Source organism: Pleurodeles waltl, chromosome 4_2 (genome assembly GCF_031143425.1).
Source record: "Pleurodeles waltl isolate 20211129_DDA chromosome 4_2, aPleWal1.hap1.20221129, whole genome shotgun sequence".
Lineage (NCBI taxonomy): Eukaryota > Metazoa > Chordata > Amphibia > Caudata > Salamandridae > Pleurodeles > Pleurodeles waltl.
The window spans coordinates 520441366-520467038 of record NC_090443.1 but is presented as its reverse complement, the minus strand read 5'-3'; the positions used below and the strand labels follow the sequence as shown (position 1 = coordinate 520467038).

Sequence of the window (25673 nt, the reverse complement as noted above, 5' to 3'; positions counted from 1 at the left end):
CCTGTATCCACAAGAGTCACACTGGAAGTCAGCTCAGATTTAGTCAGCCTGTCAGACCCACGTTCTCCCAGATTGGTACAACAAATTGCTTTCCAACAGACTTCTGCTTCCCTATTTACCAAGGTACTTATTAAACTGTAGGTAGAACTTCCTAGCAGCATGTACTTCCACATGTTGTGCTACATGTATGTGGAACTTCAGTGCAATGGCCTAGGTGTGCATGCTAATCATGATCATGGGTGTTCTTGCAGCTCTGTGTCTGGTGTAAGTCATGCCTTACTGGAAGTATATGTTGTGTACCAAGCTCTGCATTTCATGTCATGTGTGGCGCTATGTTTGGTCAAGGGTTTGCAGACTCCTAATTGTTGATAGACCTTACCTGTGGTGTGTGTGTGGAGCCAAACACTTGTGGAGTTTTCTATACACTCCTGGGTGTCCATGTTGTTTGGAATTGTTAGTTGTTTCTCCACCCCCCCACCTTCAAACACAGGCATGGGTTTGTGAATAGCGTACCTAGGACTGATGCTACCAGTATGTTACACATACATGTGAATAAGTGACTGTTTGGTTGGAACCTAGTATACACACTCAAGTATGGCACATGGGTACTATACTGGCAAGTCCTGTTACAACTTGCAGACCATGTGGCTTTAGTTTTGAATTCCGTACACTGACATTTGTAGCCCAGGTATTGACGGAGGATATGCAGCATGATTGTTAGCTGATAACTGGCAGAACTCAGTTGTCAAGTCAATGCCAGTTGTTACCCATCTTGTAGGTTTGGGATGTGCTATGTGTGATGTGCCCTTTGTAGGCTGGCCTGCCATGTACTTACTCAGGGACATTCAATGATCTGTATGGTGATATGAGCTGTTACAAGTACAGTAGATGTATTGTCTGATTAACTTCTTGTGCCATTTCACACAATACAGTTCCTAATGTAAATTATTTGCATTTGTCTTCACAGCTGCAAACATGACTCCCGACCAGGTCCGTGAGTTCCAGCGGCGGGCCATGAAATACCAGTACATCCTTCTGGTAGAGTCGGGCTTAAGGAGGATAGCCCGTCGATACTGCCATGAACGGGCCTCCGGGGCATGGAGGGCCTTCCCACAGGGTGGCCCTACTTTGCCCACCACAGCCACCACCAGCACAACCACCACTTCACCCCGGGTGGCCCCACCCACAGCTGGGACTGTTTCCCCTACTTCTGCCATACTTCCAGGCCCCAGCATTACAAGAGGTGCAGGACAGCCCACTGGCCTTGGCTCCACACGCACACAGACATCCTCCCCCGGTACCCAGACTGCCCCAGCTCCATCAGTTGACCCTGTAGCATTCCACGAAATGGAACGGAAGATGGACGTGTCCTGCGGAAGATAAGCAATCTGAGCCGGGATGTTCGCCACATTAACAGGTGTGTGAAGTCCATAAAGAGGATCCTCTGGAGGGCCAACCTCTAGACTGTTGTGACAATGGACATGATTCCCTCCCCTCCCTCCTCTTTCCTTGTTCTCATACTTAGTGGGCTTAGGGGGCTTAGTGTTAGGTTAGTATAGTCTGTTAGTTTAGTTAGTGTTAGTGTTAGTGGGTGGGGTTGGAGAGTCCTGATTCTTTCTATTTTTACTTATTAAGTGTGTGGGTGGGTGGGTGGACGGCTATGTTGGGGTTCTTGTGTGTTTAATAAAACAAATATATATATATATATATATATATATATATATATATATTTGGTTAGGATAGTATAGTATGTGCTTAGGTTAGTATGTGTTGTCCTCCATGTGTCCCGTCTCATAAGGGGGGTTGATGTTTAGAACATTTCATTACATGTGATAAGTAACTTTAGCTTAGGTTAGTTAGGGACAGTTGTGGGTAATGAGTAGTCAGGGTAGATTAGGGTAGGTAAGACTTTTCTGTGAGTTTTCTCTTCTGTGATTACCATTAAATAAATAAATAGTTAACCCTTTACAGTATGTGTTAAATACTACTTGATCATGGCCTTGTAATTAGTGTACATGAATGTTGTCCTATTACATTTGTGTCCTATGCTACAAACAAATCCCAACTGAGCTGTAAGATTGGCAGCTACCCCAGAGCTACCTTGCAACGTTTCCACCATTCACAGTTAATATGGATCCCAACGTGTTTCTGTTGATAAGTATGTTTTCTATGTCACAAACAGTGCTTCCAGACTTGGTATTGGGGGAACAGTTTTAGGTCTGACTGCAGTGTGATGTTCAAGGACACCCTTATAAGATGAGTTCTTGTAAGCACTCTTGTATTCTTGTCTTCATGACTCACATTGATCATTTGTGACACAGTTCAGCATGATTATCTATTTGGATGTAAATTCAGACAGCTTCATTCATGCAGTTTTTGTTGTGTTTGCTTAGATTTGTGTTCACTGTTATGTATGTTAGTATTGCATGGTGACAATATTTTGCTGCCACTATTTGATGACTTAGATATCCCTTGAGAAAGCCTTATTTTGTCCAACATAGCATGATGGTGTATGGTTTCTCACTTCATCAGATATTTCCCTCAGGAAGGGCAGAGTAGGATGCAATCATGGCCACTGTGCAGATTTATCTGACTACATAATATCAGGACAGTTGTATTGACAAGCTACGTAAATTGACAATAGGCACATTTCAGTTATCTACTGCACAGTTGATATGTCACATTACCCAGAGACAGATTTGTTGTGTAAGTGCTATTTATTGAAAAGTGCTGTAGTGCTATATGTACATTGTCCATGATTGTGAGCACATTTTAGTGACATCTTACATTGTGATCCTACACAAGGGGTTAAGGAAATGCTTTCGACATGCTGGGGTGATGTTTCAGACAGTGCAGAGGGACAGGATTTGCCAATGAGTAAGAGACAATCACTGGGCAGGCTGACAAGATATACAGTGGTAAGCAGAACAGTCATTAAGTAGAGTTGTTGTAAGACTGTCATGTTACAAAGCGCAGGACCTTGGTAGTAGTTGGCCATGTGGCAGGGACTAGTGCTTTTGGGTACTTTTCCGTGTGAATGTGATCTGTTCCATGTCTTCTTCTTCTGATGTGTGTGTTGCCTCCTCTGTCCTTGTTGGTGCTGGTTATGAAGGTGCAACACACACCTCAGTGTTAGAAGACGTGGAGTCAGACATCCCGGTTGCTGCTACCTGTGAAGGTCTTAAGGGCAGTACTGCTGCAAGGAGGATTTGCTGACTCTTAGGAATAGCAGCCACATCACTATGGTAGGCAACTAGGTCGGCCCTGAGGGGTCCTTCTTGTGACTGAAGGTGGGGTCATGGAGGGTTCCAAGGTCCTCTTGGATGGTCTCCTGGGGAATGTTTGTCAGCTCGTCATCCATGTCATCAGGGTATTCTGGGACAGGCATATCCACAGGAGATCCATCTTCCTCTGTAATGAAACGGGGTACAATTAGTGTGTCTGTGTTGTGGCATTAGTGATGTGACATGCCTGCCTTGTGATGAATTCACATTGTGATCTTGTTTCGTGTTCATTGCTCCAGTCTTTCAGATGGGCATTCTCCCAGGCCTATGGCCCACCTGCACGTCACATGTATAGTATTAAGTTATTGGACTTCTCTGCATCATCTCCTCTAGGACAGTTTTAGGCCAAATAGTGATTTGCCACCTTCTTGTCCTACTCAACCCTCCGTCTACATCCATTCTCATGGTGAGACCTTTCACTGGCTGTGGGTGTTCTGATGGCATTGGCAGCACACTTAACAATCTGGACCTGCCCCAGTCTCTGATCTTTCACATCCACTTAAATGTAGTTGACATGTAGCATATCCTATGCATAGCAATGTTATGGCACGATATGGATGTTGGCATTGGTAATGTGTACAGCTGATGTTGGGAATGTGTGGTACATTGGATTGCCCTGATAATCGGATCAGTGTCCTATTTCCTCCTCTGACTGTGCAGGTGTATTTCAGTGACTAGTTACATGTGTTCTCCCCCTCAATGCTGTTGTCTGAGCAGTATTACATTTGGGATGTTACATTGTGACCCAGGCACAGGATGGACCCTGACATGTGTAGCATGGTTATGTCCTTAGTGCTGTGTAGCTCCTATTGTTGTTGACATTGGCTGATATTTTTCAACAACTATGGGCATTGACATTTGACAGTACTGGGGCCTTTGTCTTTTTTCAGGGGATTACTGGAGCTGTCATCCTCAACCCTCTAATTTTGGTGTGTATGATCCATGGGGAGGTTACTGCCATTGGCTACTTGAGCTGCACACAGAGCAGAGGTGGTAGTGGCAACTGTTGTCGCAGTTACATTCCAGTTGTCGGTATGGCTAGAGGTTGTTAATAGGGCCCTAGTTAATGTAGGGGGTATGGTGGCTGACGTGTGCCAGGATGTCAGTTTGACGTTGTGCCCTTCCCTCCTGGCGTGGCTTTCCCTTTGCTCCATCGTTGGCATGGCAGTATGCCCCCATGGGACTGTTGTTGGTGTATTGTAATGGTGTGCCCCAGCTTCTGTCTGTGCAGGCCATGCCCCCCCATGCCATCCCCCTTTAACCATGCCACTCCATGTATATGATGACTGCCATGCATTTTGTGGTCAGTATCCACCCCGTTGTAGTTGACATTAGTGCATTTTAATTCTTCATGCGACTTACCCTGCAAGTGCGTTGTATCCTGGTAGTCTGCGCTGTCCTGTCCTTAAATCCCTGTGACAATCTCCTCAGGGATGACAGCTGCAACCATCTCCTCCATGTGGTCCAGGGCCTCCTGGTGTGCTGGACTCCCACCTCCAGTCTGCAGTGCTGCCTTCCTGTTCCTGGCCATCTTTTCCTTGGTCCTGCGCTTGCAGTCATGCCAGCGTTTCTTGCACTCGATGACTGTTCTGCATACTACTGCCACACTGTTGATCTTGTCGACAATTTGTTGCCATATAGCCTCTCTCCTACTAATTGGCAATTTTGAGGTGACAAACAGTTGGTGCTCGTGTTCCGTCACCTCTTTTACCAGAATTTCCTGTTCCCCTGCGCTGAAGCAACACTTTCTTTTCTTCTTAAAAGTGTCCTGGTTCTTGAGTGGGTCCTCCTGGCTGGTTCCTGGTCTGTTGTCATGTTCCTGGGGTCTGTATAGGCATCTGGGATCCATTTTGGCTCTCCTCTGCTGAAATGGCAGTGTTTGCTGTTTTTTTTTTACGCTATTGCGTCAAAAAACACCGCATATCTGGTTTGCTGGTTCATAAATCGACCCACAGTCATTTCCGCCGCGTGAATGTTGTTTTGCTTTGCGACTTGACACTGCGGTGTACGTAAAAAAAATGACTCACACCTGTGGTTTGCGCCGCCGTGCGTCAAAGTATAAATTTGACGCCCGCACGGCGTACCAAAATGGCGCTAACCAGCGGTATTATTTGTGACGCAAAACTGCGCCGCACAGTTTTGCTTCAAAAAGTATAAATATGGCCCTGAGTGAGTGAAAACTCTTCTGATTTCTGTACACTTGTATGTTGGCCCTGGGGGGGACTAAGGCAATATGGATCTGTGGCCCCAATTACATGTGGTATATGTCCCATTGCATAGAAACCAGCCTTCACAGCGGGTAAATCATCTACCTTGGGGAATGCGATGTAGCTGCACATGTGTTTGAGCAAGACTGCCAAAACCCTTGCAAGCACAATAGGGAACTTTGGCTGTGACATTCCTGCAGCCAAGCCGACTGCCACCTGGAAAGAGCCAGTTGCCAGGAAATGGAGCACTGAGTGTACCTGCACAAGAGGGGGTATTACTTTGGTACAACGGACAGCAAGTAGCAGATCATGCTCCAATTGTGCACACAGCTCTGTGATTGTGGCCCTGTCCAGACGATAGGTGAATATGATGTGCCTGTCCTCCAATGTAACTAAGTCTACACAGGGTCTGTACACGGGTGCTTGCCTCGTTCTCATATTCCTCCGCAGTGCTTGGTACCTAAGGGACCCAAAAGTAAGGAGCGACTGACAATAGGAGCCATGAACACACTACAGCAGCACACAGAGCATGCTTGTATGTTGGACACTGGATTTGTATAGGTGAGAACATTTGACTACAATGACGCACTTATCAATCTGTATATGTGTACCAGCATTAGAAAAGGGCACCCGCCTGTCCTGTATGCAGGGACAGGTGGAAGTGACCTAACTCCAATGGTGTTCGCATCATGGCGGGAGATGATCTGTACCGCCGTGCAAGTCCTCATTGGCTGACATAGCCCTCTGTGGAGTATTGGAACCAATGATGATCAACGCCAGCGGTGACAGTGTTCACCGCCGCAGGCGTGACCTCCATTTTATTTTTAACACTTGATTCCTGACTTTCCAGGACGATATCTCAAATACGTGTGCTGCTGTGACCTGTGTCTGGAGCGTGACATGGCTCATGCAACAGGGGAAAGGACCCCAGCCTTCACGTCAGAGGAGTTGGAGAAGCTCGTGGATGGGGTCCTACCCCTGTATGGGCAGTTGTATGGGCCTCCAGACCAGCAGGTGAGAACACCATGCGTATGTTGCATGCGACATGGCTGCATGGAGATGTGTGTGTGTGCTGGCAGTGTGTCATATGGGAGGATATAGCTGGTGACAGCGCTAATGCAGAGATATGGGTCATGTGTGTGCCTGATGAGGGGATAATGCATTTTGTAGGCCATATGTGTGACAGGCTGGATTGTCTGGTTAATGTTGTCCAACTATTTGTGTTTCCTCTGCAGGTCAGCACCCATCAGAAGAAGGGGTTGTGGTGTGCCATTGCCAAGGATGTGCGGATCCTGAGGGTCTATAGTAGGAGGAGCCCCCACTGCAGTAAACGGTGGGAGGACCTGAGATGCTGGGCCTGGAAGACCACAGAGGCCCAGCTGGGGATGGCCTCCCAATGAGGTGGGGGTGCCTGTTGGAACCTGACACCCCTGATGGCCCTCATACTGAGGGGGGCCTTTGCAGAGATGGATGGGTGCTTGAGGGCATCACAGCAGCCACAAGGGGGTAAGTAAGTACAGAGTGTTTGACAACCATCTCTGTTGCTTGGCATGGGATTTGGGTGCAGTGTATTAGTCAGTGGATGCCCCTATTTGCCAGTTTAGACATTGCTGCATGGTCCAGCTTAGGTTAATAGGGTGAAATACAGGTTTTTGGTAGCTAGGTAGCTGGTAGCTGTCAAACAGGGCTTAGCTGGTCCCAGCTGGTGTGTAGCTGGCAGTGTTTGGCTCCAACCTGCTTTGGTACTTAGCCAATGGTTTGCCATTATGGTCCATTCTGCACATTCTCAGTCTCAGTGTGTGACAGTGATGAGTATGCCATTTGTGCTGTTGGTGCTGTGATTGACCCTGTGCTCCCTTTCTTTCTCCCCACCCCCATGCTCCTTTTGTTATCCTGTCCATTTGTGGATTAGCATCATCTGGCAAAGGAGCAATGGCAGCAGTGAGTGAGGGAGCTGCAGCCCACGGACTCAGGAGGCAGAGTCCACCAACGATGAGATGATACCACTGACTCTGATTCCTCCTCTGATTGGAGCTCCCTGGTGGTGGTGGGCCCCTCTGGGACCACCCCAGTTACAGCTTCTACCGCTATCCCCCATATCAGCACCCCACTGAGTTGCTCATGCCCACTCACCGTGGAGGGTGGGCATTTCCTTCGCCCCAGGCACCTCAGGCCCTGCCCCAGTCAGCCCCGCTGCTCTCAGTGAGGAGGCTATTGACCTCCTGAGATCCATCTCTGTAGGGCAGTCAACCATAGTGAATGTCATCCAGGAGCTGGCATCCCAGATGCAGCAATGCCTTCCTGGAGGGCATTCATGGTGGATTGGTAGCCCTACAGAAATAGTTTCAGGCTCTGGCCTCTTCACTGACGGCAGCCACTGTCCCTGTTTCATCCGTCCCTCCTCCAACTACCACTTCCCAGTCCCAGTCTCCTCACCCCCAACCCATCCCATGCACACATTCTGACAAGCATGCACCCTAAACAACACACAAGACTCTCACAGACAAACACAGGCAGCACACTTCAGTCCACAAGCACTCACACAGCCAACACCCAGATGCACACAAAACATCATCCATGGACTCCACTGTCTCCCCCTCCTCCTTCTACCTCACAATCACATCCTCACTCACACTTACATGCACTGCATCAACAGTCCCTGAAACTGCCACTTGCACAGCCGTGCCCACAGTCACCACAACAGCAGACCCACCTTAGGAAGCACACCCACCTCACTTGCAGACACCACCACATCCATCCGCACATCTTGTTTGTCCTCCCCCACCCTGTTTGACCCCCGTGCTTCCCATGCCACTGGATTCAAGCTAGCCTGGCTGATGAGGGGTGAAACCCCGAAACCGGTCCCAGGATGCTTGTTTCCAGTCCAGGGAAGACCTGGCCTAGCAGTTCGGGCTGGACTGTTCCCATGGCGAACAGGGTCAAGACTGATTTGCATATGGCTGGGTCCAAACTGGAATGGCATGGGCAGCAAAAAAACGATGGATTAAACCCAGATCTGTGACTGGGGGTGAATGTTTGACAATGTTCAGCATTCCGTCCATCACTTGTTGTTTTTGCATTTGACCCCCATAAACAGACACACAAATGCTAGCACTCAGAACCCCAACAGCCACCCACCTCACACACGCACATTGTCCATTCACCTACACCCAAGTCCAGCACACCTCCTCCTCCTACAACTACTCCCTCTACCTCTACTCCTATCCCTCTTCCCACATCCCACCCCCTTGGCCCTAAAAAGCTTTTCCTTGCCTGACTTGACCTCTTCCCTTCTTCTCTCCCCTCCTGCCCGTAAGAGGAAGGTCCCACCCCCCAGGCCAGTACCTCAAGCACCCAGTCTGACACTGCTCTGCCCCCAAAGTCTCCAGGTGCCACTAAGGGGCACATAAGTGCGACGCTGCCCTCCTGCACCATGGACACTCTCCCCTAAAAACAGAGTGCTAAAGTGCCGGCCCCTCCCAAACAGACTACCAAGGCTATGGAGCCACCTTCAAAACCCAAGGCCAAGAAGGCCCCACCCAGATCCAAAGCCAAGGAAGCCCCACCCAAATCTAAGGCCAAGGAGGGCCCACCCAAATCCAAGGCCAAGGAGGTCCCACCCAAAACTGAGCCCAAGGAGGCCCCACCCAAATCCAAGGCCAAGGAGGTCCCACCCAAAACTGAGCCTAAGGAGGCCCCACCCAAATCCAAGGCCAAGGAGGCCCCACCCAAACCTGAGCCCAAGGAGGCCCTACCCAAAACCAAGGACAAGGAGACCCTTCACAAAACTGTGCCCAAGGAGCCCCTCCACAACTAGTGGGCAAGGGGCCCCTGCAGAACCACTGGGCAAGGAGCCCCCTCCAGAACCAGTGGGCAAGGAGCCCCCTCAGTGACCAGTGGCAAAGAGCCCACTCAGTGACCAGTGGGCAAGGAGCCTCATCAGCGACCCATGGGCAAGGAGCCCCCTCAGTGACCAGTGGGCAAGGAACCCCCTCCAGAACCAGTGGGCAAGGAGCCCCCTCCCAATTATATGCCTCCCCCCCTCTCCCTCCTGAGGTGCCTGCCCATTTCCACCATGATGCCCCTGAACAGTGGAGTCCCGATGTTGTTAGGAGTCAAGTTGGGGCTTGGACTTTGTCCTGTGGGCATTTGTGACTTTGGACTTGCCTTTGGGCCTGCATGTATGTATATATATTCAGTTGTGCATATTTTTGTACTTTGAATATTCATCCAACAGGAATACAGTGGTTGGAACAGTGTATGTTTCCTTGCTTTTTTTGTTACGCGGTTCTGTTACTCTTGTTTCGCTCAGCAGGTTCTGGGTGTGTGATGTGTGTGTATGGTGTGTATTGTGCGTGTGTGTGTCACTCTCCCCTCCTTCTCTCACTCCCTTGTGTGCTGGGTGGCTGTACTCACTGTCGTCGTCTTTGTCAGCGTTGGTGCTCCAGGACGGCCATGGCATGGTACAGCATCAGGAAGACTTGCAATTCAGGTTTCTATGGCAGCCATCGTCTTCTATGTGTCTCTGGAAGTGAGTGTCTCCTTTTATATGATGTGTTTCTGGCCAGGCTTTTGATGTCATTGCTACCGCCCCAGAAATACTGGCAGTGTGCTATGTCATAATAGGGTAGGCGGATCCTTGTCTTCCGCCTGCTTGTAGGTGGCTACTGTTGTGTTCAGTGTTCGTACAGCGCTGGTGGTTGGTGTGGTACATTGGCTGTCTATGGGAGGGATAACCGCCATGGTCATAATTTGGTGGTCATTACTGCCAGCCTGTAGGCGGTGATACCGCCACATTAACCCTGGCAATAAGAAGACTGCCAGGGTCATAATGACCACCTATATCTCTGAAAACACCTGCATTCACCAAACCGGGGGTACCCTAAATTCACCAAACCGGGGGTGCACCCAAGCTATTTTTATCTTACAATAATCAGACCCCCAAAGGAGATAAAATCAGAAGTGCTTTCTGAAATATGGTTGAGCCTATCTTGGTTTATAGGGACCAGGATAAGGCTCAATGATGAAGCAGGTCCCCTACAGGTTTATGAGGGTCACAGAACTAACCTAATAGGGCCATCAAAACATTTAATAAGACAATGTGGACATGCATCCAAGAGTGAGGGTATGGGATACTTTGTAGTTGTTAGGTATGACTTGGGAGGTGGTATTTTTTTATCACATCTTGGTCTTGAGAAACCTTTCCCCCCTTCTAGAGAGCATTCTGGCACACTCCCTAAAATCTGTGTGAACAGTATTTGCATAATGAGGGGCGTGGCCACGAAGCCGAAGATGACCCTCGCTCCAGAGCGGCCTAAAATTATCCGCCTACATCCCTCCAACCTCAAGGCCTACCGATGCCGTCTTTGTGGTGGGGACCTGGGGGGGCCCACTGAGAGAGTGCTCGGTCCTCTCTGAGCCCTGATACGTGAGCCCGGACCGGATCGGCGTGTTCCTGGTTTCGCAGCCTGCCTCTGTGGCTGGAGCCGGTGTCTGAAGTGGAGGGGCGGCCCGGAGTGAGCTGGGGCCAGCGGCAACCTGAACGGCGGCGGAACGAGGGCAGGCTCGGGGAGCAGAACCTGGCCACTGGAGTGCCGGGGCGACCCCCCAGACTCGCAGCCTGACCCCTGACTGGAGCCAAGTGCTGGAGAGGTGAGGTAGTCCGGAGCGGATCCGGGGCCTGCGGGGGCCCGGCTGACGGAGGAGCAGGGGTCGATCCAGAGACTGAGCTGGGACTTGGGCCTCTGCCGGCACTGGAGCTTGGTGGGGGCTGGTGGACTTCCGGGGATTGGTGCGGCTGCAGGGCTAAGTGTGCCGCGGAGAGTGCCGGGGGGGCCCGGGCGGGACCTGGTGCACATCGGGAGCGAGGCTGGGAACCACGAGAGGCAGCCACCGTGGGCCAACGCACCCCCCATGTGGGGAGAGGTGGAAGGAACTCCCATCACATCGGGTGGGGGAGCAGATAGCTCTCCAAGAAGTGGATAACGAACCGAGGCCCTGCTAGGAACTGGGGGGGCCCAAGTATTGGAACACCGGGCCACAGAAAAAAAACGGAGGGCATGGCGGTGACTTTTAAGCAACGACAAGAGCACTAGTGGTGTATACCCTGGGCAATGAAGCAGCCTTGACTTGGCTGACGTTCGGGAAGGTAACTTAGGAAGAGCGCTCTGCTCCTTGCGAGCTGCCGTCGGATTCTGGCGATCCCTGAAACTAACGAGTATGGCCAGAATAGCGCTGCCTAAAATGATCATGCTCCCCATCTCCTTTATTTCTTTGCTAATCTACCCCTGCAGATCCCCCCGGCATGGTTCCGCGAGCTGAATAACCTACTTAGGGAACTGAAATGGGACAACGGCCGCAAACGCACCTCGCTCTCAATTCTCTGCAGATCAACCCACCTAGGTGGTCTGGGTGCCCCAGATTTCGAATCATACTATCTAGCGGCCCATTTGCAATGGACAGCAGGATGGTTCGCAGGTAGGGGACTGCTAGACAGGTGTACCACTCATGAGATAATTGGCATAAATCAGATTATCGCATGTTTGATAAACAGGAAGATCATCCGTCACACGGATAGCTTGATGACAAGAGTAGCGATGTTGTGTTGGAAGAGATGTGCAAAGAGGGTCGAGGTTGGCTCGCCGTACTCCCCAACATTACCATTGTCAGTTCTTGTGCTTGAACCAAGTGGGAACGGCCCGGGGAGCTCAGAACTGGGACCGTGGAAAGGGCAGGAGTTGAGACAATCGGGGAACTGTTCCATGAAGGGGTTCTGAAGTCCTTTGATGAGCTCATAGACAGCGGGGTCCCCAGGCGACAGTTCTTACTATTCCGTAAGCTGGAGCATACCTTGAAAAAGCACTGGGACACAATTAATGCAGAGCCCACTAATCATAGATTGTTACATGCCCTGCTGACAGAGGGCGGGGAAGCTCACTTAATTACTAAGTTGTATAGGGTCCAAGTTGAGGATGGATTAGACCCGCTGAGCCTGCTGAGAGAGAGATGGGGAAGGATGTTGGGTAGAGATCTATCAGTCGCAGAGTGGAACAGGGCTTTGGCCTACCCCCTATAAAACACCTCATGACACTCACACCTGGGGGAAAAGGAAATGAGCGCAATTAGTGCACAAAATCTGAAGTAGCATGAATGAGGATTACGGACAGAATGTATAACGTGATGTAATACTATAAAATTGGTAAAAATCATTTCAGCTAATAATAATGATAACAATGAATAAAATGAGAACTCGACTATGTCATACACTGTTATGTATATGTAAGGCAGTAACTGTTAACAATAAAAAAATATTTAAAAAAAAAAAAACAGTATTTGCATAATCTCATATGGAAAAGACCATTGTGGGACTGAGCAGGACACCTCTTCTTTAAAGGTGATGCCTGCTAGAACTATATGTATATGTGCAAGAAAAATACTCCGAGGTAGCCTTTTTGGTTCATCTTTCTCCTAATGAGTTCTGCAGTTTTATCTTTTTTGTTTCTGTTTGAATTACTGATTTATAGATCATCCTACATCTACTAAAACCTTTTAGGTACGTTTCTGACTATACTTTTCCCCTGTTCCAGATATAAAAAAAAAGTTTCAATTACAAAACATACCTGTCCCTCTGTAGGCCGTAGTTTGATGATTCATAGCGTTTATTCAGATACCTTTCTATCCACCACTTCACCACAAACCAAGGAAATGACAGCCTGATCCATGTCTTAAAGCGTGTTGTGATCCACGTGTCCCAAGGATAACCACCTTCAGCGAGACGGCTCATCACCCAGGCTCCTCTGTTGCTGCTAATGAACACCTGGAAGACAAATCAGCCACTCAGCATCTACCACTTGGTATCCTTTCAGTACAATTCAATTTGTCTGGCTTTGGCTTAACATCTTTCTTGCTTTGTTACTGCTTACTTTGTCATGACTTTGCTAAAACTTTGTTTTAGGGGAGATGTACATAACATATATTGGCTAAAAGCAAACAAATGTTTTTGGTCTGAAGAATCACTTTTCTATAATAGTCCTTGGCACTGAAGGGAAAAACGTTATGAAAGATTACAATGTAGTCACTCACAGTGAAGTTAGCCAAAGACTGAATTGAGCTGGCCCATTGCTCTATGTTGTATGCTATATTTGGCAGAATAAAATGTGAATGATAGAACACCTGCCCAATTGATGAAGAGGTCTAGCTGAAAGCTCCTACAGATAAGTAAATAACTTTAGTAAAATCAAAAGGTTGTGGCTTTCGTAAAAGTGGATTGCTTTGAGTATACAATGGATGGAAGAAATAAAGATTTAATTTATGATGGAAAATTGCAGTTTTCAGATTTAAAATATTCCCTCAGCATTCCAAAGAAGTATGGAGTATTCACACAAACAGTCAAACTAAAGAAGGCAAGACTAAAATACTCTAGTAAGCGTATCAAAGATGTGACTGACAATGTCTCAAACTAATTGGTGAATGTTCCTAAGTCAAAAGAAGCCAATGGCTGAAGGAGGCTAAACCAAGTTCTTTGAGTATGTCCAGAATATTGTATGTTTGCCTAGAATAGAGCAAGTGTTGCTCCATATCAAGCCTATAAAATGGGGGAAAGCCTTCACTATGATTTTCAAAACTTTCTCCATTGAACACCTTTCAACACAAAACCCAACACACTTCAAGCAAAGAGTTTCGTCCCAGTACCATGACATGCACAGAAGTTGTGAGTATGCCATAATCTAAATGCAGCAACAGTTCATTTGGGACCCTACATTTTTCAGAAAAAGAAAATGCTGTAACAATCTATAGATTTTGTTTTATGAATGCGTGTTTCCTGCTTAAGAGGGTTATCTCAAACACACCACTTTTCATCAGAAAAAAGAAGAGAACAATGGTTAAGGTATTTAATTGAATAAAGTGGAAATTTCCAAATAAATAAAAATTTAATCAGTTGCACGTATAAGAAAGGCAGAAAAGGGATATGTAATGCTAAAGGTGTATTTCTTTCTGCTTCTGACTTCTTTCTGCTTGCCTAAGGAAGGTCTAGGTGAAATATTTTTATCTGCTAGCCTTCCAGACAAATTATCCAACTCGGCAGGGATGCATAAATGCCAGTAACTGCTGCAAACTATTCACACAAATGATTAATCAGAGGCACATTTGGGATCACCATACTTTGTTCTCTTTCTGAAACCCGCACATATTGCATGCGACCAGTCAGCAATCTCTTTTCTCTACTTTGTAGTTGCCACTGGTTGCACGACTTTACCACGGATGCCTTTACCATGAATGTCTTTACCATGCATATCTTTACCACGCATGCCACCTAAGGTAAGTATAGTTAAGGTAAACATCTATCTATCTATCTATCTATCTATCTATCTATCTATCTATCTATCTATCTATCTATCTATCTATCTATCTATCTATCTATCTATCGTGGTAATGAGGAGACACTATTTTACATACACAAAACTGCAAAAATTCAGCAGTTACATTTATCTCAAGAAATGATAACTCACACCCTGGCATACACAGTTTTCTCATCAATAATTTTATTGCAAATTTTGCAGTGATATGATTGCTGATGTCATAGAATAAGTTATGACGTATGTAATATGTGGGGAAATTAGCAGTGCATGGTGAGGAAGCAAGCTATAGTAACTGTGTGGCACCTCTCTCTTTCAGTGACGTTTAGAGGCCCTGGGGGATAGGAGCCCTGGGGCCTTTCGGGGCTGTAAGGCCTTCACCTTCAGAAAATACAGTTGTTGCCAGGGGATGAGGTCCCCATGGCCAAAAGTAGCCTAGAGGGAGGACAAACACACCTCCTCCCCTTAAAAATAACTGCAGTCCCCGGGTGATGGGATCCTTCCTGGGCCCGAAAACAGCTAGGGAGGGGGGGCCACATGCACCCTCATCAATAAAAATAATAATTGCTCTGTCCCATCGGGCCCTGGCCCCTCCAGGGATTTTTTAATAAGCAGTGCAGAAGCAAGCAATTATTTTTCTTCAATGTGTTTTAAATGTTGACATGGAATTGCTGTTCGTCCACAAATTTGCAAAGCAAATTAAAAATATATGTTTTAGGCTATGCAGTGGCAATGGCCACTGTTTTTTTATTATAGCTATAGATAGATAGATAGATAGATAGATAGATAGATAGATAGATAGATAGATAGATAGATAGATAGATAGATAGATTGTTAGACCTTTCAGCCCTGATAGTGCCTTCTACTTAAGTAGCCCTTCAAAACACGTCTCAAGCATGCCATTGCAGCCTGTGTGCAGTTTTACCCTGACATTTTGACCTGGCAAAATAAATATTTTGCCGGGCCCTAACCTTCCTTTTAATACATATATGTCAGCCCTAGGGTAGGCCCACACAACCCACAGGTGAGGCTGCAATGTATTTACAATGTAGGACATGTAGTTTTAAGTTTTACATGTTCTGATAGTGAACATTTCTTAAATTCATGTTTCACTATTGCAAGAACAATATTTCTCTCACAGGATAACATCGGAGTTACTCTATAACTTATAATTAACTTTAAAATTGCATATCACCAGTTTAACTATTGGATTTTTGTAGTTTTGGTCTTGTTTGATGTACTAAAGATTTACTAAAAACTACTCTTTTTTTCTAATCTGGTATGAGATCCCTTTTTGTGGTGTATTTTCACTGTGTTACTGTTTGAAGCGTTGCACAAATATTTTACACATTGCCTCTGAGCTAAGCCAGACTGCTCTGCACCAAGCTACCCACGCGTTGAGCACAGGTTAATTTAGGGACAGCTTGTGACTTCACCCTGACAAAAATTGTGGTTCAGGTTCAGTAGGGTATGACTACCTAGTGGCGGTCGCCACTAGGTAGTTATAGTTAGGGCCATGGTTCAATAGAAAAAGCAACTGGATTTATGTAATTTTGAACTGTAGTGGATGCCCTTAAAAGTATCAACTAGTGCTTCCCTAGAGATAAAATGTTGCCATGGTTATTTTATTTAAACAGTCAGTCAATGTACGTGAAAACTCCTTGATACTACTGTGCCACTTCACGTAACACTAACCTACTTTCAGCCTGTTCATAGCCCTCCTGCTGCCAAACAATACTGAAGTCTATATTACAAAAACAGCCACAAGCACAACCTGCCCATTGTCCACCAAAAGAAAGCATGAACAGTTACTGATGAATCTATTTCCTTCTGTACTAGGATCTACATTTATTGTGTCTAATAACAACATTGTACATGAAATTCAGCACCCAACTATCCTGTCAGTCTCTTTAGTGCTGGATTGTCAATTTGTTCCATGGGTATTTCATTCAGGAGGTTAGAGACGTTGGCGTTCGTTTTTTGATGTTCGATGGTTGCTACCTTGGTATTTAGCTTCCCAGATTTTATGCAGCAGACAAGGTGAGGACAAATTGAAAAAGAGACAAAAACAGTAAAGGAGAAAGACTGGAAAGAGAAAGGAAAGAAAGAGCCAACAAGGAAATGGGGGTTGATTTGAGTCAGAGCTGCTTTTGTAGACCAGTCTATCCTGCCTTCCTTCATAGGAAAGACACAGAAAGGATGGCTTGATGACTGTTTAGTGGAGTAAAGAATAATATAAAAAAGGCATATGGACATTGCACTTGGCATTGTAGCTTTAATTGACAAATATACATATTCACAAATAAATTCCCTTTGCAACTGCCATTTATGCTCCAATAGGCAAAATCAAAGCACTGCTCAGACGAGTTTCCCAGTTCATTGGTGACATCTGAAAAATGTTCTTAATTCTCTTCTCATGCCTTTTCCATTATCTCACCTTTCTGTGCATGCACTGTTCCAGCTAGACAGGGCCCTGTACTTGTACCAAGCAAGAGAAATGTGAGGGGGCAGGGGACATGAGGTGGACAGAGAGGTAAACAGAACTGTAGCATAAGAGAGGTGATGTTTAGATAGAAGGGAAGTAAATATAGAGATGAAGTAGATGGTATAAGTGAGGTAGGGAGAGGCTAAAGTAAAAAGAGAAGGATAAAGTAACCATAAAAAAAGATAGAAAGAGGAAGAGGGGGGTTGAAGATAGGGAGGTAGAGAGATAGAGTACATGTTTTAGAGCTATGTAAAAAGTGCTTTACAAAGAAAGAGGTAAATTCAGAAGGACAGGAGTAGAGTAGGATGAGGGGAGAGTTTGAAAAAGAATCAAGGTAGAATGGAATGTGTATTAGAGAGCCATTAAGGTAGACAAGATAAATGGGGTAGTGAGGAAAGGTTTCAACAAAGTGGTAAGGTCAAGAATGGTAAAACCAGGTGTTACTTTTAGAAAAACTGGTCAAATAAAGAGAACAGTGAGGTAGTCAGAAATTTAGGGCGACAGGTAAAGGGTAGAATGAGAGACAAGGTATGACCAGAAAAGGTTTGAATCAGGGTGACAGAGAGGAGAATTAAAGAAAGAGAGATAAGGGAGAGAGAGTCAGAGACAGAGTTGAAGTAGACATTTTTTATAAAGAGAGGACGACGATGAGGTGGTAAGTGTAATTTCAAGAAAAGAAGACAGTGATAAGGATCACATTTTACTAATACATTAGTGGCATAGAAGTTAGCATATGGCTATTTACAAGTTGAATTTAAAAGCCTAACAGAGAAATTGACATGAAATATAAATCTTTGCACGTTTGAATCATGCGGACATTGTGACTTCCATTTGTTCTTGATATCATGTTTGCCATGAAAGAACGTTGAGCATTTATATTCTAGCAAACTACTGACATCAATTAATATCAAAAGTATTATTTTAAGAGAAACAGTAGAAATGAAGTATGTTATGAATATTAAATGAACGCAAATTAACAGACATATTAATTTAGATGAGTTTATTAACATGAGTTACATGTGTGCAGAAAAATAAATGCACATTTAAATTGTTTCTAATATCATAAATAATGACTGCACTTAAATAATTTGCTTTGCAAATTTGATTCAAATTGTAAGGTGCACAATAGGTTTTATATGTAATGATTGCATTAAATTGTATTTAGGCTTTTTAGCTAGACTAGGCCTGAAGACTCATATTTGCAGTAGTAGAACAAAATTACTGATTCCTTCTGATTCCTTCTGTGCCCTCTGACCTGAATTATTTCCCGGGTTGCTGATGTGTTATTGAATGTCACATTGTATTCAAGATGGAGAACATACTGTAGTTTTTAACAAAGGTAAAAGTATTTGTTCTAGCTGTCAAACAAGACAGGAAGCATTATTAATTGTGCATGAGCTCTGTTGGAATCATCCTGTGGACTGTGGGAAAGAATCCCAAAGTTTCAATTGTTAAATAAATGTAATATTTTGGCAGAACTGTATGAATCCATCGGGATGACTTCACACCTTCCCTGAGACAACCCAGAATAGTTGCAAACCTGATAGGTGTCTCAAATCCTAATTGGATATTAGTTATTGTGTACAAGATGAGCCCACCTGGAGGACCAATCATTTCTAGTTAGAGAGAGACTTTTGAAACTTTTAGTCAGTCCTGGCCTGCTGATGACCCTTGATGTGGTGCTGCTCTATTCTCCTTAATCCCTATTACGTTCAGATGTCTTCTAAAGTATTACAGTCATCCTTCCTAACTGCCCCATTTGCTTATGCTGGTCTGTACTAATATCCCAATAAATTCAGAACTGCTGACCTGCCCTATGTGCAGCTCATGTTCTGCACTGTCCTGATACTGCTGTCTACTGATGCTGCAAAACTGTGAACGTTCTGATTGAAAAAACTTGCCTGTTTCCTGTCCCATGAGGAGAGGTATATAACTTCAATGTGGTTTCTTGTTTCCTTTTCCGTTTAGAAAATTACATCAGTGATTTCTTATAGGGAGTTATCCTAGTTAGATGATTTTCCCAAATTATTTTTTGTCTTTTATTTTGTTTTGCCCGCATGTGGTAGCCCATCCCCAGACATGCAAGTTCAAAATTCATATTAGGGATAAGGATGGCCCTGCCCTGAAACTGATTGTTATCAATTGAGTTTGATGATTTACTGATGTCACCATAATCTGCTTTGAAAGCTGAGTTTAATGTGCATCTATTTGTTCTTTTAATCTGTGTTATCCTCTTGGATTGTTTAACTGTGCTGATTCTCAGTAGACTGAATCTCTCTAGATGTTTGGTCATCCTAAGGTTTTTATGCATGTTTATAACATAGTTTTGCACATCATTTATGTTACTTTGGCTTTGTGGTTGTAATAAAGCTTTGAAACTAATTCAATTCAGAGTCTTGTTTCATTGGTCAAATTGGTCAGGGTGTTTAAGATTGTTTATGATTTTCATGTTATTGATCTGTGTTGAATGAATCTGATTACCACACTCCTCACTGAGTCCAAAGATCCGATTAACTTCTAGTGGAGATGGGACGAGTTGTGGTGTCTCACAAGAGCACATGTGGTTTCTCAACCCAAAGAGGGAAGAAGACCTCCACAAGTGTTCCAGCAACAGTAAAGAGAGAGATGAGTTAACAAAAGAGGGAAAAGGTAGAGGTAGAGAGAAACGTAGTTAAAAAAGGAGAAGGACAAATGAGAGACGTGAGGTAGAGGTAACAGTAGCAGAAAGACAGAGAAGAATGGCGGAGAAGCAAGGCAAACCAGTGAATTGCTGGTGCATTATATTAAGAGATTAGAGGCATGATTTAGAACTTGGCGGAGTGGACCACTTAATCACAACCCGTGATGGATATCCTGTCCGCCGTAATATTATACCATTATGTCTTAACGGCATCGTAATACGGCAGACGGGATATCCGTCCCATTTGAGATGGAGTATTCCATCCACCAAGTTCTAAATCAGGCCCTACGTAATGAGAGAGAGAGGTTAGATCGAAAAATAATGCAGTGATGAAATGTTAAGTTTAGAGAGATGAGGTAAAGCGAGATGAGGTTGGAAGATAGGTGAGGAAGATGGTGGAAAGATAAAAGGAGGTGAGATGGAAACATAGCAGTGAGGCACAGATAGAGTGAGACAGAGAAGAGTGAGGCAGAGAGAGTTGAGGTGGAGAGACAGGATTGTTATAGAGATGTGGAGTTAAGCACAGTTTGATAGACAGACATTGTACTGAGGCAGGTAGAGATGAACGGAATTGGGAGAAGGGTATAGAAAAAGAAATTAGGTAGGCAGATGTGAGTTACAAACTGGTGATAGAAATCATAGGTCGGTACACAGAGATGTAGAGCTAGTTAAAATGTCACCCAAAGAGATAGGGGTGAGAACAGAGAGGTGAAGTCAGGATAGAGGCAGAAGACAGGTAGATAAGCAAGGCACAGAAAGGGGTGGAAAATCACACACATGGGAGACAGGTCATCAGATAAAGGGCTAAATAGTAAAGGGAGTTATAAAAAATGACAGAAATTTCGTGCTTGTGGTATGGAAAGATAAAAAAGATAGAGAGGCATAGAGAGAGAGAAAGTAAAGTAAGATAATATCGAAAGAGGAGGGAGAAGTCAAGAGAGAGAGAGAAAGAGGGACTAGGCATATGTAGGTTAGAAAAAGTATGTTTCAGGGAAATACAGAGTTGAAAGATAATGGGGATAGGCATGATAGGGAGAGAGGAGGACGATATAGTGAGAGATAGGTCACAGGGGTAGATGGAAGTATATAAAGTGGTACAGTAGGAATGGTTAGACAGAAATAGCATCAAAAGTAAATGTCAGCAGTGTGAGGCAGAGAGGTATTGATAAACAGAGGTGATAGAGAGAGATCTGACTATCCTTATTAATTTATTAGAGGGCCTAGGCTAATGATGGCCCTCAACAATTGCCCACTTTGACCATGCCTTAAAACTACTCTGCAGTTCTGTTTTCTTTGGGTTTATCCATCTTTTTAGTGGCCTGTCCTGCTGTCCACAATGAGCTGCTGTGTATACCAAATGTTCAGCTTTTTTCCACTCATAGGACAAGCTTTGGATCTACTAGGTGACCCCTTCAGGGACAGACTGGGTGTCCAACTCTCACTTTAACAGCAATATAGGAGCAGTTAAAGAGGTGCCTGTCATAATGCAGCTTCAGGAGCACATTCAGCTTTAGAGATAATTGACACCAAATGGGACAACCTGCTAATAAAAACCATGTCTGGATCCTGTAATTTGACTATGCCTATGCTGAGTTTATTTCTAATAATCTTGTTTCAAAGATTTCACATATTGCTGGATTATTGGACTCAGTCACAGGTTGACTATGATTTGCCCAAGATCAAACTGTTTGTTAAAGTAAGAGAGCCGGGGCTTGAGCATGGTACCACTTGCACCGAAGGATATTAACTTGCCCCCATATTAAAATATACCATGAGAATTAATACTGTCTCCATCCCCCAAGCAATAAGGCCCTCATTACAAAATTGGCGGTAAATGCCGCCTACCGCCGCGCTGATAGCCGCCAACATACCGTGACTGCGGCGGTAAACCGCTACGGGTATTATGACCCACACAGAAAAATCCACCACTATACAGACACCCACACAAGTCCGCCAGCCCAAAGGTCAGTGATAAACTGGCGGTTCCAAAACCCACACCGTTACGCCAACAGGAATACACCCACAGTATCAGGACCCACAAATCAGTGCAGTGGTCTTTCAACTGCGGTAAACCATTGGCGGTACACACCACAGTGCTCAAAATACACACACACTTACAAAACTACATCACATTGGGCAATTCAAACTACACACACCTGACACACATACACACACTACACCCACACCACTATAAAACACACACCCACATTACCCACAACACTTTCAATGAAAAAAAGATTGCTAACAGAGAGAGAGCCCAGCCAGGAGCACCCACTCAATCTGAGCCACAGAACACCATCACCCATACACCACCCATGACCCTCACAGCACACACCACAACACATCACCCCACACATCCTCACACATACCACTCACACCACATTCAGAGCACCCCAAAGAAACCCTAGGTTTTCAGAGGAGGAGCTAAGGGTCATGGTTGAGGAAATCATCCAGGTAGAGCCACAGCTATTTGGATCACAGGTGCAGCAGACATCCATTGCAAGGAAGATGGCGCTATGGCGGAGAGTCATGGACAGGGTCAACACCATGGGACAGCACCCCAGAACAAGGGATGACATCAGGAAGAGGTGGAACGGCCTACGGGGGAAGGTGCATTCCGTGGGTGCAAGACACCAGGTAGCCGTACAGAGGACTGGCAGTGGACCCCCACCTCCTCCCCCACAACTAACAACATGGCAGGAGCAAGTCTTGGTGATAATGCATCCTGAGGCCTTCACAGGAGTAGCAGCAGGACTGGACTCTGGTAAGTCAAATCTTTACTACTATATCCCCCACCCTACCTGCATGCCATCACAAACTCCTACCCCTACCCTCACGCCCATTACTCCACCACCTCACATATACCCCACTATTACAACCCACCCATCCTAATACCAAGCCCTGCATGCAAGACCAATGAATGGACACCCATCACAGACCTGCATGGACACCCATCACTAAAGCATGCCCATTAGAGAGAATCACCTAGCCCACAAAATCACCACACATACAAGACAAAGCTGACAGGGCAATCACAACCATACAGGGAAACACACCCATGCACAAAATGGCACATGCAGATACAATAACAATGCATTTACCTCCCCAAAGGAACCCCACTCAACGTCACCGGAGAGGAGGTGCCACCAACAGCCAGTCCCCCCACAGAAGAGGTCCACAGTGATGACAGCAGCTCTGCATGCCTGGATCACAATGACCAACCTGGCCGATCAGGGACCTCTGGACAGTCGGTTACCCTGCCACAGTCCCATACCACCACAGACCCTCCCATCTCAGGAAACACCACCACAGATCCCACCCACCGGGCCCATACCACTGTACCCAGCACACGTCAATCGGCAGTGTGTTCACCACTGCAGGGATCCCAGGACAGTACCTGGAGATCAGGGAGGACCTAAAAACCATCCACACCATGCTGGTCACCATTGCAGGGGTGCTGGCTGAAATAGCCAACACCATGAGGGAGGCAGAGGCACACCAACGGGCCCCTGACACTAGCCACACTGATGAACAGCCCTCCACCTCCGCCGTCGCTAGTGAACAGGAGGCCCGCCACTGGAACAACAGGCCACCAGCTCCCCACCCCCTGAAGAAGGAGAGCCAACACGCAAACGGTCCCTACGATCCAAGCAGAAGCCAAAGAACATTGCCAAGACCCTCACCAGGAAATAAGACTCTCCTGATTGTCACCCTTGGATCCCATTCTGTTACCCTGTCCACCTTGACCTGACATTGCTCCCCTTCCTATGCCCCATTGGACAATGCACCTATGATACAAAGAGATTGGACTCTAACTGGACATTCCTCCACCATCTCACCCCAGCCCACTGCACATCCCCGTCAACCTCTTAGCACTTAAATAAACAGCCTTGGGACAAATACAAGTCTGAAGTCTGTCAATTGATTGAAATATGTATTAGTTCAACAATCTGTAAACATTGCAATTCATATGTACAGTTATATATACTTTGGTATGACCTGTAGTAAGCAGCAATAAACACACCAGGAGCCAGAGTGGGGCACAGAGATCTGAAAATAGAGATGCCAAAGGGTACAGTAAGTGGCCATAGACATAGGGAAATCATGCTGCCATGTCCACTGTCCAACAGAAAAGTGCAATGTAAAGTGAAGTTACACTGTCTTACCTGTGTGTCACTGGAAGTACTGCTTGTAAGGAAATGCCTCTTCGACATGGTTACCCCCTAACGTTTTGCCTTTGCTGATGCTCAGTTATGATTTTAAAGTGTGCTGGGACCCTGCTAACCAGGCCCCAGCACCAGTGTTCTTTCCCTGAACTGTACCTTTGTCTTCACAATTGGCACAACCCTGGCACTCAGGTAAGTCCCTTGTAACTGGTACCCCTGGTACCAAGGGCCCTGATGCTAGGGAAGGTCTCTAAGGGCTGCAGCATGTCTTATGCCACCCTAGGGAGCCATCACTCAGCCCATGCACACTGCCTCACAGCTTGTGTGTGCTGGTGGGGAGAAAATTACTAAGTCGACATGGCACTCCCCTCAGAATGCCATGCCAACCTCATACTGCCTGTGGCATGGGTAAGTCACCCCTCTAGCAGGCCCTACAGCCCTAAGGCAGGGTGCACTACACCACAGGTGAGGGCATATGTGCATGAGCACTATGCCCCTACAGTGTCCAAGCAAAACCTTAGACATTGTAAGTGCATGGTACCCATAAGAGTATATGGGCTGGGAGTTTTTCAAACATGAACTCCACAGTTCCATATTGGCTACACTGAAAACTGGGAAGTTTGGTATCAAACGTCTCAGCACAATAAATGCGCACTGATGCTAGTGTCCAATTTATTGTAAAATACACCCATAGGGCATCTTAGAGATGACCCCTGAATACATACCCTACTTCTAGTGTAGGCTGACCAGTTCCTGCCTGCCTGTCACACACCAGACATGTTGCTGGCCACATGGGGAGAGTGCCTTTGTCACTCTGTGGCCAGGAACAAAGCCTGTACTGGGTGGGGGTGCTTCTCACCTCCCTCTGCAAGAACTGTAGCACCTGGTGGTGAGCCTCAAAGGCTCACCCCTTTTGCTACATCGCCCCAGGGCATCCCAGCTAGTGGAGATGCCCGCCCCTCCGGCCACTGCCCCCACTTTTGGCTGCAAGGCTGGAGGAGATAATGAGAAAAACAAGGAGGAGTCACCCACCAGTCAGGCCAGCCCCTAAGGTGCCCTGAGCTGAGGTGACCCCTGCCTTTAGAAATCCTCCATATTGAGTTTGGAGGATTCCCCCAATAGGATTAGGGATGTGCCCCCTCCCCACAGGGGAGGGGGCACATCCCTAATCCCCACATCCCTAACCCCCACAGCCATTGGCTACTGCCCTCCCAGACCTAAACACACCCCTAAATTCAGTATTTAGGAGCTCCCCAAATCCCAGGAAATCAGATTCCTGCAACCTGAAGAAGGAAGAAGGACTGCTGACCTACAAGCCTGCAGAGAAGGAGGAAAACGACAACTGATTTGGCCCCAGCCCTACCGGCCTGTCTCCAACTTCCAAAACCTGCTCCAGCGACGCATCCGACAGGGACCAGCGACCTCTGAAGCCTCAGAGGACTGCCCTGGACTACAGGACCAAGAAACTCCTCTGAACAGTGGCCCTGTTCAAAAC

At 46.2% G+C, this 25673-nt stretch overlaps 1 protein-coding gene across 5 annotated transcripts in view; it reads right to left on the bottom strand.

The window, feature by feature from the left end:
- Positions 1-25673, bottom strand: part of LOC138293040 (flavin-containing monooxygenase 1-like) — a 378358-nt gene that overhangs the window by 77548 nt on the left and 275137 nt on the right. For all 5 annotated transcript variants that reach the window (XM_069232027.1, XM_069232025.1, XM_069232028.1 and 2 more), the window contains one exon: positions 13111-13307. In XM_069232027.1, the coding sequence (XP_069088128.1) occupies positions 13111-13307 (197 nt within the window). The remainder of the gene's footprint in view (positions 1-13110; positions 13308-25673) is intronic.